Source organism: Sinocyclocheilus grahami, unplaced genomic scaffold (genome assembly GCF_001515645.1).
Source record: "Sinocyclocheilus grahami isolate Dianchi unplaced genomic scaffold, SAMN03320097.WGS_v1.1 scaffold143.1, whole genome shotgun sequence".
NCBI lineage: Eukaryota > Metazoa > Chordata > Actinopteri > Cypriniformes > Cyprinidae > Sinocyclocheilus > Sinocyclocheilus grahami.
Window position 1 is genome coordinate 364065 of NW_015505322.1, and position 16786 is coordinate 380850.

The window sequence follows — 16786 nt, forward strand, 5'->3', positions numbered from 1 at the left end:
ACAAAAAAATAATTATTCTCCCTGTTTCTATTCTTTGATTGATTTATCTCTCTCTCTCTCTCTCTCTCTCTCTCTCTCTCTCTCTCTATTGTAATACATTTTATGATGTTGATACACAAAATATAGTCTTTCTCTTGTTTTTATACCAATATGGTATGTTTAATTGCAGTTTAAAACAAGTTAAAGTTAAAATCTAAAATATCTTAACTTCTCTGTTTATAACTAAGTTTTCATCATTAATAACAGTTTTCATCATGTAATCTGTAATTAGTAACGGACTACAATTTGTAAGTAATCTATCCAGCTGTGTGTGTGTGTATATATATATATATATATATATATATATATATATATATATATATATGTGTAATTGACACCCCTAATAGATATTTCAGCCTTTTAATTTTTGTTCACTCTGTTCTTTGCACTTGTTTTCTCTGGCGATTTGTGTTTTGTGGTCAGAGAACAGAGCCTCAGCCTCCCTTTCACAGCCCTGCTTTGCTTTAGTAACCATGGCAACTTTCTCAGCTTCACCCTTAGTTCTGTGGCCCCGCCCCCAAGAGATGCTGAGGACACGCCTAGGAAGTGCCCTCAGATGATGGACAGGCAGGAGGCGGGCTCTGTGGGTGTGGTGGGACATGAAAGTCTTATTAAAGATGAGACTATTACCAAAAGCCCCTCCCCCAAACCTCACCAACCCTCATGTCGCCCCCTTTGGCAGGAAGATGATGATCTCCCCCCAATGTGAGAAAGCAATTTTAGGACCAATTTATTGCTTTTGAAAAGCGCTCTGACTAAAATGTATTTTTGTATTTCTGCATGGAAAGAGATTGTGTCTCATGCCTGTATCTATGTGTTTTATCATTGCTCCACTTTACTTTACTCATTGGTGCAATGGTTATCCTTAAAGGTGCTTTAAAGGGCTTTATTATTGAAGTAGCCTCTTTCATTTTAAGAGTTGACTGAATATTACTTACAGCACCTTTAAAGTATGTATGAAATGCTGTTGACAACCCATTTTACTGACATGTTTTGTGACATGAAGACACACATACAGACATAGAAAATATGTGAGCAATATAAAAATTGTCTGTCTGTATCTATCTATAGTATAGTGAGGCAACCTTTTATTTTGAGGGGGTAATACAATTTTTTTTAAGGCCTATACTAAGTGTTCTATTATGTTTAACCATTTTGTTCTTTAAAGCTCAACTTTATTTATATTGTTTTTTTGTTGTTGTTTTTTTAATCCATTAATGTTCTAGATTCAGAGCTACTAGTGTTTCTGAAACGGAGTAAGTTTCTTTTCCTTTCTCTCTGTCTTCTTACTGTTGCTGCAGAACTGAGCTGTTGCATGTACTGGTCAACACAAGCATTCAGCAGTGTCTCTATTCACATGCAGATACAACCATTTAAATTGTCACCTAAATTCTCTCTTGCACTTTATGCATGCATATTCAAAAGCTGAGTAGTCAAAAGCCTGTGCCTACACATGCATGCAATAACATATATTTGAATCTTTCTCATGGTTTGCTGTGGTGGATGCTTTTGCTCCCTGAAGAAAATTGTTACACACACACACACACACTTATTTTCATAACCTCAATCCACTACAGCATACCCAGTTTTATTAAAGGAACAGTTAAATGAAAAATGATAATTCTGTCATCATTTACTCGTCATGTTGTTCTAAATCTATATGACTGTTTGAGGGGAAAAAGTAACAATGTGCTGCTCGCTCTTTTCCATGCATTTACAGTTCATTAGAGTTAACAAGCTTCAGAGGGATGTAAATATGACTTGTGTACATATTTAACATTTTATGAAGTCAATAGCTTTATATGAGAAACAGACTGAAACTGAAGATCAGCTTTCATGTCAGTTTTGTGAATTGGGATGATATATATATATATATATATATATACTGTATATATATATATATATATATACATTATGTTTATCAGAAGTGAAGATTTACTAAAATTAACTAAAATGTAATGTGGTATTTATGATAATATGGATTTCGAACAACATGAGGGTTTCTTGAGCAATTAAGAAATGATGTTGTCATATATGTAAATCTACTTTTTCTTGTAGTTGTTCTGTTTGTATTGTTCATGGTCCTTATAACCATGTGTTGTTCTTCCACTAACATTTCTTCCACTTGTCATTCCTTGTTAGCATCATAATAACATTTTATGTTTTTTTTCCTGAATTTCCTGTCTTCGTGTCTTCAGGTCAGAGGAAGAGATGTAGTGTTATTTTTTTCTCTGGCTTTGATTGCACCTTCCCTTCTTCAGCTAAAAGCATTACAGCACTTGTAAACATGTCTATTTTTGTTTTTGTTATTCAAAGGAGTGTGAGTTTGATTGACATGCGTGATGAAGAGGATGAGCTGGCCTACCTTCAGCTGCACAGCCAATCACGACATGAGCACCTACACAACCAGTACAACAAACTCCGAGAGGAGGAGGACCAGTGGCAGGACGTGAGTCATCCAAACCCACGTAAGCACATGTTTAATGAGCTCACATGCATAAGTATGTACGTTTTCTGGCTTCTGTGTGTAGGACTTGGCTCGCTGGAAAAATCGAAGGCGAAGTGCATCTCATGATTTGATCAAAAAGGAAGAAGAGAGGAAAATGATGGAGAAGCTAATGTCAACAGATGGAGGACCCGGCCATCGCCGGAAGAGCATCAAGACATACAAAGAAATCGTTGAGGAGAAGTGAGACACAAATTGAAATCTCTACACCCTCCAGATTTGGATTTAGCAGATTTTGGAGGGGTTTAGTGAATATGAAGTGTTGGTATTATAAAACAGCCTGCAAAAGTGACTGTTTAGTGAAACTGCCTTTTCAAGGGTCAATAAAATGATGCTCTTTTTTTGTCTATTTATTAATTTATTAAAAAATACATCAGTGGCTTGACTAGAATACACCTTCTATGATCAGCATGTAATTTTTGGATTAAAATTGATTTAGATGATACATTTTTATTTTAATAATGTCAAAGTAATACAACTGTCCAGATATCATAATGAAGAAAAAAAGCCTAATTAAAAGAATGAAATTCTTGAAAAGTACACTGCTGGGGGTCAGTAGGAGTTTTTCTTTTTGTTTTTTAAGAAATAAATACTTGTATTCAGCGAGGACATCAAAAGTGACATCAAAGACTTTACATAATAATTAGAAATACTTCTTGAGAAATATTTCCAAAACCTTTTTATATATTTATCATGAATATTTGTCACTTAATTTTCTATTGATCTCACTCTCTCTCTTTCAGAGAACGTAGGGAACATGAGCTACATGAACAATACTGTAAGGCCTCCACTCCAGAAGAAAAGGCAGCTGTGCTTCAACGCTATGCTCTCCGTTTCACCATCAGTGATGCCATATTGGAGAAACTCCAGCTCCCCAAACTGCCTTCTGCGGCCTCACCGATGCACACGCCACCTCTCCATCAGCCTGAGAAGAAGCTGACATGCACCACCTTAGCAGAAGCAGAGGATCTAGAGCCTCAACAAACTACCCAAACACACCACAGTGTCCATGCATACCAGAAGACTGCACAAAAACAGGCACCGGCACAGCGTGAAACCCCTGAGCCATCACCTGATGAGACCACCAAAGCTCCAAAAGTCCTGTCAGTGCCTATACGAGTTCCTCCTGCTCCCTCAAAGCCTGTACTAAAAGTGACTGTTTAGTGAAACTGCCTTTTCAAGGGTCAATAAAATGATGCTCTTTTTTTGTCTATTTATTAATTTATTAAAAAATACATCAGTGGCTTGACTAGAATACACCTTCTATGATCAGCATGTAATTTTTGGATTAAAATTAATTTAGATGATACATTTTTATTTTAATAATGTCAAGGTAATACAACTGTCCAGATATCATAATGAAGAAAAAAAGCCTAATTAAAAGAATGAAATTCTTGAAAAGTACACTACTGGGGGTCAGTAGGAGTTTTTCTTTTTGTTTTTTAAGAAATAAATACTTGTATTCAGCGAGGACATCAAAAGTGACATCAAAGACTTTACATAATAATTAGAAATACTTCTTGAGAAATATTTCCAAAACCTTTTTATATATTTATCATGAATATTTGTCACTTAATTTTCTATTGATCTCACTCTCTCTCTTTCAGAGAACGTAGGGAACATGAGCTACATGAACAATACTGTAAGGCCTCCACTCCAGAAGAAAAGGCAGCTGTGCTTCAACGCTATGCTCTCCGTTTCACCATCAGTGATGCCATATTGGAGAAACTCCAGCTCCCCAAACTGCCTTCTGCGGCCTCACCGATGCACACGCCACCTCTCCATCAGCCTGAGAAGAAGCTGACATGCACCACCTTAGCAGAAGCAGAGGATCTAGAGCCTCAACAAACTACCCAAACACACCACAGTGTCCATGCATACCAGAAGACTGCACAAAAACAGGCACCGGCACAGCGTGAAACCCCTGAGCCATCACCTGATGAGACCACCAAAGCTCCAAAAGTCCTGTCAGTGCCTATACGAGTTCCTCCTGCTCCCTCAAAGCCTGTACCCCTGATCACCCCAAAACCCTACAGCCAGCCCAAATTCAGCCAAGGCCTCCGCAAATCAGTAAAGGCAAGACTATCTTACGCAGGACTATAATCTCAAGAACCAATAATTAATTTAAGGATAATAATCAGCTTAAATAAATGTGTGTTCTCTGGTTTTATTACAGAGCGATGGGCTGATACGTGTGAATGGTGACAGGACTCAGCAAGAGAACAGAGAGAGGGGCGATAAAGATTCTGTGTCGTGTCCTCAAGTCGACTTATCTTCCTCACCTCCAAAGCCAGCCACACAAAGTCAGCAAAATGAGGAGCTAATTGCTTTAGAAGCCTCAGACCACCAGCAAAGCTCACAGACTTCCGTTTCTGACCAGGAGGAAGAAGTCGGAAAGAAGGAAAAAGAATGTTCTCTTAGTCCTCAGGAAGAGAATAGCAAAGAAGACACCTCAACTACACTGTCGGTGTCAGAACCAGAAGGTTGAGGATTATAATATTATTATTATAATAAGACAATTCTTTTATAATTAAAGGGACAGTTCACTTCAAAATGAAAAGTGTCATAATTCACATTGTATGCATTTCTTTCTTCTGTGGAACATAAAAGAAGATATTTAGAGAAATTTCACTGTGTTTTTTTCCATACAATGGAAGTCAATGGGCTCCAATCATGCTTGGTTCCCAACATTCTTCCACAGAACAAAGACATGCATACAGGTTTGAAATGACAAAAGGGACCAAATTAAATAATGAAATAACTTTCGTTTTTAGGTGGACTATCACTTTAAGTAGCAAAAGTAGTTCAAACTTTTGCAGCTAGTCTTTTAGATTAATACATTGACACTTGGCTGCCCACATTTCATATCAGCGACACCTATTTGATAATCATAAACTTTTCTGTAAGTGCAAATACATGCAAATTTCTAACAGCACAAAAAAGTGATTATGTGATGTAACCCATTTATAGCAGAGGTAGCATAGACTGAATGATTTTTATATTAACTTATATTTTCCTATTTCATCAGGAAAGCAGCCAGTGCCTGACACAGTGATGAAGCGCAACTGTGTTGTCACAACAACCATCGTGACAGAGCTCACTCAGACGCACCCCGTCCCACCAAATGACACGTCCAGCACAGAGCAGGTGGGCCTTGATTTCTCTCTTTTCACTTTTTAATAAAACACATACACTTGCAAATGAATTGAAGTATTGCAAAAGAAAATAAAGTTTTGCAAACGAAAATGAAAGTATTGAGAAAAAATAAATGTGACCCTGGACAACAAAACCAGTCATAAGGGTCAATTTTTTGAAATTGAGATTTATACATAATCTCGAAGCTAAATAAATAAGCTTTCCATTGATGTATGGTTTGTTAGGATAGGACAATATTTGGCCGAGATACAACTATTTGAAAATCTGGGAATCTGGGGGTGCAAAATAATCAAAATATTGAGAAAATCACCTTTAAAGTTGTCCAAATGAAGTTCTTAGCAATGCATATTGCTAATCAAAAATTAAGTTTTGATATATTTACGGTAAGAAATTTACAAAATATCTTCATGGAACATGATCTTTACTTAATATCCTAATGATTTTTGTCATAAAAGAAAAATCGATAATTTTGACCCATACAATGTATTTTTGGCTATTGCTACAAATATACCCCAGCGACTTAAGACTGCTTTTAGATCTGCTCCAGGATCACAAATGTGCTTTTGCAAACAAAAATAAAGAACTGCAAAAGAAAATGAAGTATCTACATACAGAAACGTTTTTTTCATTAGTTTTGGAGTTGTCCATGTTCAACCAGTTTTTGGTTTGTTAGAAATCAGATTATGTCCAGCTTTCAACTTTGTTTTGAAAATATATATATATATTTTTTTTCACTTACGACATGTCATTCCATGAGGAATGATTATTTCATTATTATTTGATTAATTTGTTACTCTTCCTGGCAAAGTTTAGTATACATAAATGCAAGTACGGCGATTATAAACCATTATTTCTAATTAAGTGTATTAAAGGGGTCATATGATGCTTTTTTAAAGATCGTTATTTTGTGTATTTGGTGTAACAGAATATGTTGACATACTTTAATGTTCAAAAAACACATTATTTTTCAAATACTGTACATTATTGTAGGTCCTCTATGCCCCGCCTCTCTCAAACGCTTCGTTTTCTACAAAGTCCCTCCTTCGACAAGCGCAGTCTGCTCTGATTGGCCAGCTGACCCAGTGCATTGTGATTGGCCGAACACCGCAAGCACTCGTCGGAAATGTAACGCCCCTTACTTTAATGTATGTAAACATTTCCATGTTTTCAATTTTTTTTTCTTTTTTTAATTTATTTATTTCATTGTAATTTTTTTTTCTTGTCTTCACCCCCTGGCTACTGTAAAATGTTGAATGTGAAAAAAAAATTAACCAGCAGCAATCTGGGGGAAAAAAATGTAAAAAAGAGAAGCTGAGTCAGCCGACTGCTCTTGAATCGCTCTCACGGTACTTTGATGCCATACGTCACAGTGGCATGGCATCGGCTGTGTCTCTCTTTTTTTTTTTTATCAATACATAAATTTTAGGTTTTAGTATTTGTATTGTGTGGTAACCGTTTTGTGAATACTATAGGTTACGGCTGAAGGGGTTGCAGGCACTCCGCTTCATGTCATGCATAAATATACAGCAAGGCCTCTCCTACCTTACTGCTTACAAGATGCTGTGTAATAAGCAGAGTCATATACAGGCGAATGATCGTTTTCTGACTGTATGTACAGCTGGCTGTATATTATTCCTCACTTATTTGTAACACAGATCATTTTTGTCAGCATTTTATATCTTAATAGCATACCTTCAAAAAAATTAAGGTGAATGTGCTACTGTGTATTCTGTTGGAAACCTGCTTATGTTTCCACATTGACTGTGATGATTTTATTCGCCTCAGCTTGATTCAGTCCATAATTCATGTGATCTGAGCTCAACTGCCGAGTCCACCAAGGCCGAGCAGACTTCATGCTCACTCTCGCTGACAGGTAATACAACTCCACTTTCCACATCCACATTTCTCTCATAATGCCATTACCGAATTAGTCCCTTCTCCACACTTCTCACACTTTTTAGTCCTTCATTTACTTCCACTTATTCCTCTTTTGGGTTGCCTTTCTTTCTGGTTTATCTTTTTCTGCCTTTTTCTCTTGCTTTTTCTCTTGCTTTTTGTCTCTTTCATTGACTACCCCTCTTTCATTCGGTGTGCGTGTGGGTCTGTTAGGGTCCTCACATTCCTCTAGTAGCTCTAGGTTACGCTGGGAGTTCTTCGCTCCAACAGGTAAAACTGATAGATGAACTAATAGCACAGGGCTTCCATCTCCATGAACAGCAGATGAGCCATCTGCTCATCTCTCGTTTGTTAGTCTCCTTTGACTTCTCCTGTTGAGGTGCATTGTACAGTAAATGCTTGTCTGCTGAGGGCACTATGAGACAGTACAGACTTTTTAAACTGGTTTTTGAGTGTAGAGGAGAGTGGGGTAAGCTGTGCCACATTAATTTAAGTTGTCATAAAGAAATGTTTTGTAAGCACCAAATCAGCATATTAGAATGATTTCTGAAGGATCATGTGACACTGAAGACTGGAGTAATGATGCTGAAAATTCAGTTTTGCATCACAGGAATAAATTACATTTTACAATATATTACAATTAAAAAATGGTTATTTTAAATTATAATAATATTTCACAATGTTACTGATTTTACTATATTTTTGAGCAAATAAATGCAGCCTTGGTGAGCAGAAGATACTTCAACAAAATTAATCTTACCGACCCCAATTTATTATATTATATTATATTATATATATTTAATAAATAATGGCTGATCTTTAGCCAAATAATTTTACATGGTTATACAATGACAGTTTACCAATATGTATGATATATATATTGGCCTAGATAAATTTGCTTTGACATACAAATAATTTTTTTATTTGCCATGTAGAAAATGTACTTGATTTACTAGCGTATAGTATATTATTACTAGTATATGCAGTAGTAGAATGACAAAAACCTTTCACAGTTTCTTAAAGGGGTCATATGATGCTGCTAAAAATAACAATATTTTTTGTATTTGGTGTAATGAAATGTGTTTATGCAGTTTAAGGTTCAACTCTGCATTTGTAGTGTGAAGTCTATAAATATTGTCAAAATCTGATCAATATTGGATACAGGAGATCAGCTGGAGATGCATGGGAATAATTAATAATACCGGTAAGTGTAAACGGAGATCACACGATGGATGTCAGTACCGAGTGTAAACAGATATTATGCCTCGCCACTTTATGTCTCTTAATCTCTCTCAATCTCTTTGTGTCATTTTAGTGTTTTATGCTCTGTGTATCTGTGTACCAGTTATCGCTTTCATTAGCGTAAGAAGAGATGAATGAGAATATGATGAGTTTCTAAAGCCACTGTTGCCCTCTTCTTTCCTTCACAGAGGGGATTGACTACTCCATTGACTGTGTAAGTACTTACGTTGTGCCAAACTCACATTCATTCTTCATGAATGCCTCCTTATTTCCTCTTTCTGCATCTCTTTTCAGTCTTTTTTCTTTTGTTAGTCACTCATTGTAACGTTTTGGTCATTTCGGCTGCTGGTGTGCTCAGGGTGGCTTGAGGGAAACAGGTTGTGTTGGACGTCTTTGCCGTTGCATTGCTTCTCGCTGATGTTTCAGCGTTTCACACCAGTAGCTTTACATTTTGAGGACAGCGTGTTAAGTTAGAATACAAATAGTTAAAAAGTGTTAATGCATCTCAAAAACGTTTAGCATTCTGTTGCATTCAGCTGTTGTGTGTGCATCCTCTCTTCATACTGTTCAGAGTGCTGTTGCTGCCTTAATCACACTGCACACAATTCTGTGTTAGTTTAGTATTACTTATGTACTATTATACTATTTATTATTTTCAATGACTTTTTATATTTATATTTTCAGTTTTAGTCATTTTTAGTATGTTTTTCATATCATTTTTTATTTATGTTTAGCTTTTTTAACTTAAAAAATAGATATGTTGCCTTGGCAACTAAGTGAAATAAAATTTAAACAGATTTTTTTATATATATATTTAATTTAAATTTGACATCTAATACATTTTTTTAATCTAATATTTATATTTTATGTTATTTAAGCTTATTGATTTCAGTTAAAGAAGGTGAGTTTTAATAGTTTTAGCTTTAGTTATCGATGATAACACTTACACAGTTGTACACTTTGGCACTTTTTTTCAAATGGCAAAAGAAAAAAAACGTTCTGACTTTTAAAACTTTGAAATATTTCAAAAAATTTGAATTAGATTTCAAGCCAGTTATGCATGCGGTTTCAGTCTGGTTTGTAAACATTGGATTCTGTGATTGAAGCACTTGAACCACATTCGGAGGTGGTCAGATACACATGACCGCTCTGCATTTGTAGTGTGAAGTCTATAAATATTGTCAAAATCTGATCAATATTGGATACAGGAGATCAACTGGAGATGCATGGGAATAATTAATAATACCGGTAAGTGTAAACGGAGATCACACGATGGATGTCAGTACCGAGTGTAAACAGATATTATGCCTCGCCACTTTATGTCTCTTACTCTCTCTCAATCTCTTTGTGTCATTTTAGTGTTTTATGCTCTGTGTATCTGTGTACCAGTTATCGCTTTCATTAGCGTAAGAAGAGATGAATGAGAATATGATGAGTTTCTAAAGCCACTGTTGCCCTCTTCTTTCCTTCACAGAGGGGATTGACTACTCCATTGACTGTGTAAGTACTTACGTTGTGCCAAACTCACATTCATTCTTCATGAATGCCTCCTTATTTCCTCTTTCTGCATCTCTTTTCAGTCTTTTTTCTTTTGTTAGTCACTCATTGTAACGTTTTGGTCATTTCGGCTGCTGGTGTGCTCAGGGTGGCTTGAGGGAAACAGGTTGTGTTGGACGTCTTTGCCGTTGCATTGCTTCTCGCTGATGTTTCAGCGTTTCACACCAGTAGCTTTACATTTTGAGGACAGCGTGTTAAGTTAGAATACAAATAGTTAAAAAGTGTTAATGCATCTCAAAAACGTTTAGCATTCTGTTGCATTCAGCTGTTGTGTGTGCATCCTCTCTTCATACTGTTCAGAGTGCTGTTGCTGCCTTAATCACACTGCACACAATTCTGTGTTAGTTTAGTATTACTTATGTACTATTATACTATTTATTATTTTCAATGACTTTTTATATTTATATTTTCAGTTTTAGTCATTTTTAGTATGTTTTTCATATCATTTTTTATTTATGTTTAGCTTTTTTAACTTAAAAAATAGATATGTTGCCTTGGCAACTAAGTGAAATAAAATTTAAACAGATTTTTTTATATATATATTTAATTTAAATTTGACATCTAATACATTTTTTTAATCTAATATTTATATTTTATGTTATTTAAGCTTATTGATTTCAGTTAAAGAAGGTGAGTTTTAATAGTTTTAGCTTTAGTTATCGATGATAACACTTACACAGTTGTACACTTTGGCACTTTTTTTCAAATGGCAAAAGAAAAAAAACGTTCTGACTTTTAAAACTTTGAAATATTTCAAAAAATTTGAATTAGATTTCAAGCCAGTTATGCATGCGGTTTCAGTCTGGTTTGTAAACATTGGATTTCATATGCATTTATGAACTGCAAAATCTATAAAGATATAAGTATTTTTTGCCAAAAAAAAAAATGTTTCTGCCAGTCTGAGAAAAGGTTTAAAGTAACCAACTGGAACAAGCCACCCAACAACAAGTATAGTACTGTAACAAATCACAAAATAAAAAAAGAATTGAAAAAAAACCACACGCCCCTTACCTTTTGGCGCGCCCTAATCTTTCACCATGCCCACTGCTCCAGCCTGCAGTTATCCCTACTCGCCTTCTTTTGGCTCAGCTTATACCTGGTATTCATATCCATCTCAGGTGATAGAATCACACATAGGCAGCTAAATACAGGTGTAAACCGGGTAGGGCTGCACGATTATGACAAAAATCATAATTGTCGATTATTCCCTTGAAATTGTCATTGCTATTATTAATTACGATTATCACAACTTACAATGAATGATGTTTATACCATTGTTTGAAGCAACCGCATGCCATATTTTTTGATAAAAATAAGCGAGCTGAAAACAGTCTAACTGAAAAACTTTTATTACTTTTCTATAGTATTAAGCCTCAAATGTCAACTATACATTGGATTGGTTTCTTCTTTAAATAATAATTTTTTTAAAAAGTACAAATATTCATGATATTATAATGTTATACTAAAACTAAAATTAAAACAATGGAAAAATCCTTAAGATAACCTGTAGAAAGAAAAGAATAACATAAGTGGCCTCTGAACGATTCTGGTTTGAACGATGTAATCACGATTAGAAATTAGATTAATTGTGCAGCCCTAAAACAGGGTCCAAAATCTGTGATTGAAGCACTTGAACCACATTCGGAGGTGGTCAGATACACATGACCACTCTGCATTTGTAGTGTGAAGTCTATAAATATTGTCAAAATCTGATCAATATTGGATACAGGAGATCAGCTGGAGATGCATGGGAATAATTAATAATACCGGTAAGTGTAAACGGAGATCACACGATGGATGTCAGTACCGAGTGTAAACAGATATTATGCCTCGCCACTTTATGTCTCTTACTCTCTCTCAATCTCTTTGTGTCATTTTAGTGTTTTATGCTCTGTGTATCTGTGTACCAGTTATCGCTTTCATTAGCGTAAGAAGAGATGAATGAGAATATGATGAGTTTCTAAAGCCACTGTTGCCCTCTTCTTTCCTTCACAGAGGGGATTGACTACTCCATTGACTGTGTAAGTACTTACGTTGTGCCAAACTCACATTCATTCTTCATGAATGCCTCCTTATTTCCTCTTTCTGCATCTCTTTTCAGTCTTTTTTCTTTTGTTAGTCACTCATTGTAACGTTTTGGTCATTTCGGCTGCTGGTGTGCTCAGGGTGGCTTGAGGGAAACAGGTTGTGTTGGACGTCTTTGCCGTTGCATTGCTTCTCGCTGATGTTTCAGCGTTTCACACCAGTAGCTTTACATTTTGAGGACAGCGTGTTAAGTTAGAATACAAATAGTTAAAAAGTGTTAATGCATCTCAAAAACGTTTAGCATTCTGTTGCATTCAGCTGTTGTGTGTGCATCCTCTCTTCATACTGTTCAGAGTGCTGTTGCTGCCTTAATCACACTGCACACAATTCTGTGTTAGTTTAGTATTACTTATGTACTATTATACTATTTATTATTTTCAATGACTTTTTATATTTATATTTTCAGTTTTAGTCATTTTTAGTATGTTTTTCATATCATTTTTTATTTATGTTTAGCTTTTTTAACTTAAAAAATAGATATGTTGCCTTGGCAACTAAGTGAAATAAAATTTAAACAGATTTTTTTATATATATATTTAATTTAAATTTGACATCTAATACATTTTTTTAATCTAATATTTATATTTTATGTTATTTAAGCTTATTGATTTCAGTTAAAGAAGGTGAGTTTTAATAGTTTTAGCTTTAGTTATCGATGATAACACTTACACAGTTGTACACTTTGGCACTTTTTTTCAAATGGCAAAAGAAAAAAAACGTTCTGACTTTTAAAACTTTGAAATATTTCAAAAAATTTGAATTAGATTTCAAGCCAGTTATGCATGCGGTTTCAGTCTGGTTTGTAAACATTGGATTTCATATGCATTTATGAACTGCAAAATCTATAAAGATATAAGTATTTTTTGCCAAAAAAAAAAATGTTTCTGCCAGTCTGAGAAAAGGTTTAAAGTAACCAACTGGAACAAGCCACCCAACAACAAGTATAGTACTGTAACAAATCACAAAATAAAAAAAGAATTGAAAAAAAACCCTCCAAGTTACAAAATTGATGTTTAATTATTGATCATTTTTGTACTTTCGAGTACTTGTGCTCATACAAGTTGGAACAGTATAGGTGCACCCTGTCTTCTTATCTTTCTTCCTTTCCTTTTTTCCTTTCTATTTCTGTGTGTGCGTTTGTGTGTTTGTGTGTGTGTGTTTGTGTTTGTGTGTGTGTGTGTGTGTGTGTGTGTGCGTGCGTGCGTGCATGCGTGCGCGTGAATCAGATTGAAACCCCAATGTTGAACCTTGCAAAAAGGGTTGACCACTGGACATGGGATCCTAATGAAGAGCGTAGACGGCAGGAGAGGTGGCAACAGGAGCAGGATCGCCTGCTGCAGGTACAATAGCCAGCTTGGGGTTTGTCTGAGAGAAGTGTGCACCTGCTGTTCTGTAGAGACAACTTCCTCTGTTGTTGTGTTCTGGTTAGCTGTTTCCCATCTGTTCCTGTCTTCACCTTCTCTCAAATCTATCACAGTGTTTGCTGACTGTTGTATAACTACAACCAAACTTGTATGACTTCTTTCTTCTGTGGAATATAAAAGGAGGAATTTTGAAGAATGTGTTGATTACTGTTGTCCATGCAGTTACAATAAATGAGCATTGAAGCTTTCAATTTTCATAAAGGCCACAAAAGCACTTGTGTATTAAAAATTTGAGGTCAGTAAGATTTTTTTTATAAAGAAATTAATACTTAGTCAGCAAGGACGGATTAAATTAATCAAAAGTGACAGTAAAGACTTTATTACAAAAAAAAAATATTTCAAATAAATGCTGTTCTGTACTTTATATTCATCAAAGAGTCCTGAAAAAATGCATCATGGTTTTCAGAATTTGTCCTTTTGTGTTCCACAGAAGAAAGAAAGTTGAAACAACATAAGGTTGAATAAATGATGACAGAGGTCTAATATTGAAGTCAACTGTTACTTTAATTCCTCTTTTTCTTTTTCTGCAGGAGAAATATCAGCGAGAGCAAGAGAAGCTGAAGGAGGAGTGGGAGAGATCGCAGAGAGAAGTGGAAGAAGAGGAGAGGAGACACCATGAAGAGGTGTGTCTTCGAATTGTTTCACATGACATCTAATTGGTTCTTAATGAACACTAATTAGTTCTTAATTTTTCTAGGAGAGACAGATACTGGAGGAAACCGTGACCCCACTGACCCCTCGCACCTCAGCTTTATCATCCAGTATGGTGACAGAGGCTCCGTCCCTCACCCAGCCCTCAGCCCCTCGTGACACCATTGTCCTCTCCTTGGCTGACTGGGAAAGGAAACAGGAAATGCTGGAGAAACAGGGGAACCAGAGTAACAGACTAACACACAGGTGGAATACATACAAAATCCATTAGAAAGCAAATATCCCTTTTCCAGCAGACTGGTGCTGATTCTGGTGTTCAGCCAGACGATCTGAGAAACTCTCTCAGAACGGCTTGTGTTTCCACTGAGTCGAATGTTAACGTGACTGGTTTTGTTAAGATGGTAGCTTGCCATAGTAACACAAAACCTATAAAAAAATCACATTTTAACATCCAACGTAATTTAATTCAGTGTCTTTGGGGTATAAAACGCTGACTTTGATATACTCTGGCAACCTGTCATTGGAAAACGTGTAACAGACAAATAAAGATTCAAGTGTTGGCATCATAACTCAGCATAAAGGACATGTCTGAAAGGATGTTTCAATGTTAATATAACTTTTCTAGCCCTGATCAAGTAATCACAGCAGCTCAGCAGAACGGTCAGAGAGCTGAACCTCAGGAGAGCCAAACAGCTACACCACAACTGCAGTTTATACAGGGTAAGACACAAACACTTCATCTGGATCATGGATGTCTTAAACAAAATGTACTGAATAAAATAAATGTTTTAGTAAGCGTGTAAAAATCCTAAATAAAAATGTATATTTGTTGGTTGGTTTCATAAATTTTTGAAAATGTTTCATCTACAAAAAAACATTTGATAGACTGTAAATATCAAGTGAAGCAACATGTAAAACGTCAACAAAAAGTAACTTTCTTTGTGCCTTGAATACAAGTGTATATAACATAATTCTTATTTTCAGAAATGTTTTCAAACATAATTTTCAAGGTGAATATTTAATGATTATTAATATTGTTATTATTAATTATTATAATATTAATGAAATATTGTGACTTTAATTTGGAGGACAAGAGGTTTTTAGAAATAACCAATCTTTTACCAACATTTTAGATATTTTTAAATCTAATATTTAAAATATAACATTTAATAATTATTATATTTAGTTATAATATGAATTCATAATATTCTAAATAATCATAATAATAGTTGTATTATTATTACATTATATTTTATTTTTATTATTTTATTAAAGTTAAATTATGTATTTTTTTATTAATTTTTTTCATGAGTCATGGATATTGAATGGTTTTCTTAGCTTTCATAAAAGAAATAAATGATCTCATATCATTTCAAAACAAAAGTGAATGACATTAATACACAGATAAACATCTAAAGGGATCCTTTTCACAATTTCTTCCTGTTGTTTACGCCACGCTTGACTTTAATTTGGAGGACAAATGGCTTTTACAAATAGCCTAATACCAACATTTTAGAAATCTTTACATAATAATTTAAAAATATATATTTTTTAAATAATCAAACTTAAAAATAACCATAATAAACCTTAAAAAAGAAAATGCAAGAACATATATTTGAATGCTTTACTCATCTGCCACAATAATGTTTGCATATAAAGAAAACACACGGGATACTCAATTAAAACCGCAAATTAGCAGACATGCATGCTTTTTCTCTGTGTGTTATTACAGATGGCTCTTGGAGCTGTAAGTCTAAAGGAAGGCAAGAGGATTTGAAGAAAACTGCCTCACTGGATCGTAAACAGAGTCCACCCCAGAGCCAGACCACAAAGATGAGGAGGTACGTGGATGTGTTTGTGGGATTGCATGCTGGCTTGCATACACACACGTGTGCCAAAATGCTTCTTGGCTTTGCTATGAGTGGAGGATGTTTTAAAGATCAGATCAGTTTGAGTTTTTTTTTTCTGGCACATGGAACATTTCTGCATATGACTTGCTTTCACGGTTGTGTGACTCTATGCTTGTGTGTATGTGTGTGTGGCTGCTGGCAGGACTGGGTCGTGTGAAAATGTTTTAGGGACACACCCATCAAAATCACCCACACCATCACAAGACACGCCACCTCCATCACCCAGCAGGTATGAGCCTCCCCTCCAACACATACTCAATCACATGGAGATACATGTGTGTGTGTGTGTGTGTGTGTGTGTGTGTGTGTGTGTGTAAAAT

General features: G+C 35.3%; 1 protein-coding gene across 1 annotated transcript in view; it reads left to right on the forward strand.

The window, feature by feature from the left end:
• Positions 1-16786, forward strand: part of limch1a (LIM and calponin homology domains 1a) — a 54510-nt gene that overhangs the window by 31001 nt on the left and 6723 nt on the right. The window contains exons 16-30 of the mRNA XM_016280702.1: positions 529-744; positions 1266-1295; positions 2356-2488; positions 2571-2728; positions 4153-4621; positions 4722-5028; positions 5574-5692; positions 7487-7574; positions 9028-9053; positions 13708-13821; positions 14436-14528; positions 14603-14802; positions 15182-15276; positions 16289-16397; positions 16609-16695. Coding sequence (XP_016136188.1) covers positions 529-744; positions 1266-1295; positions 2356-2488; positions 2571-2728; positions 4153-4621; positions 4722-5028; positions 5574-5692; positions 7487-7574; positions 9028-9053; positions 13708-13821; positions 14436-14528; positions 14603-14802; positions 15182-15276; positions 16289-16397; positions 16609-16695 — 2244 coding nt within the window. The remainder of the gene's footprint in view (positions 1-528; positions 745-1265; positions 1296-2355; positions 2489-2570; positions 2729-4152; positions 4622-4721; positions 5029-5573; positions 5693-7486; positions 7575-9027; positions 9054-13707; positions 13822-14435; positions 14529-14602; positions 14803-15181; positions 15277-16288; positions 16398-16608; positions 16696-16786) is intronic.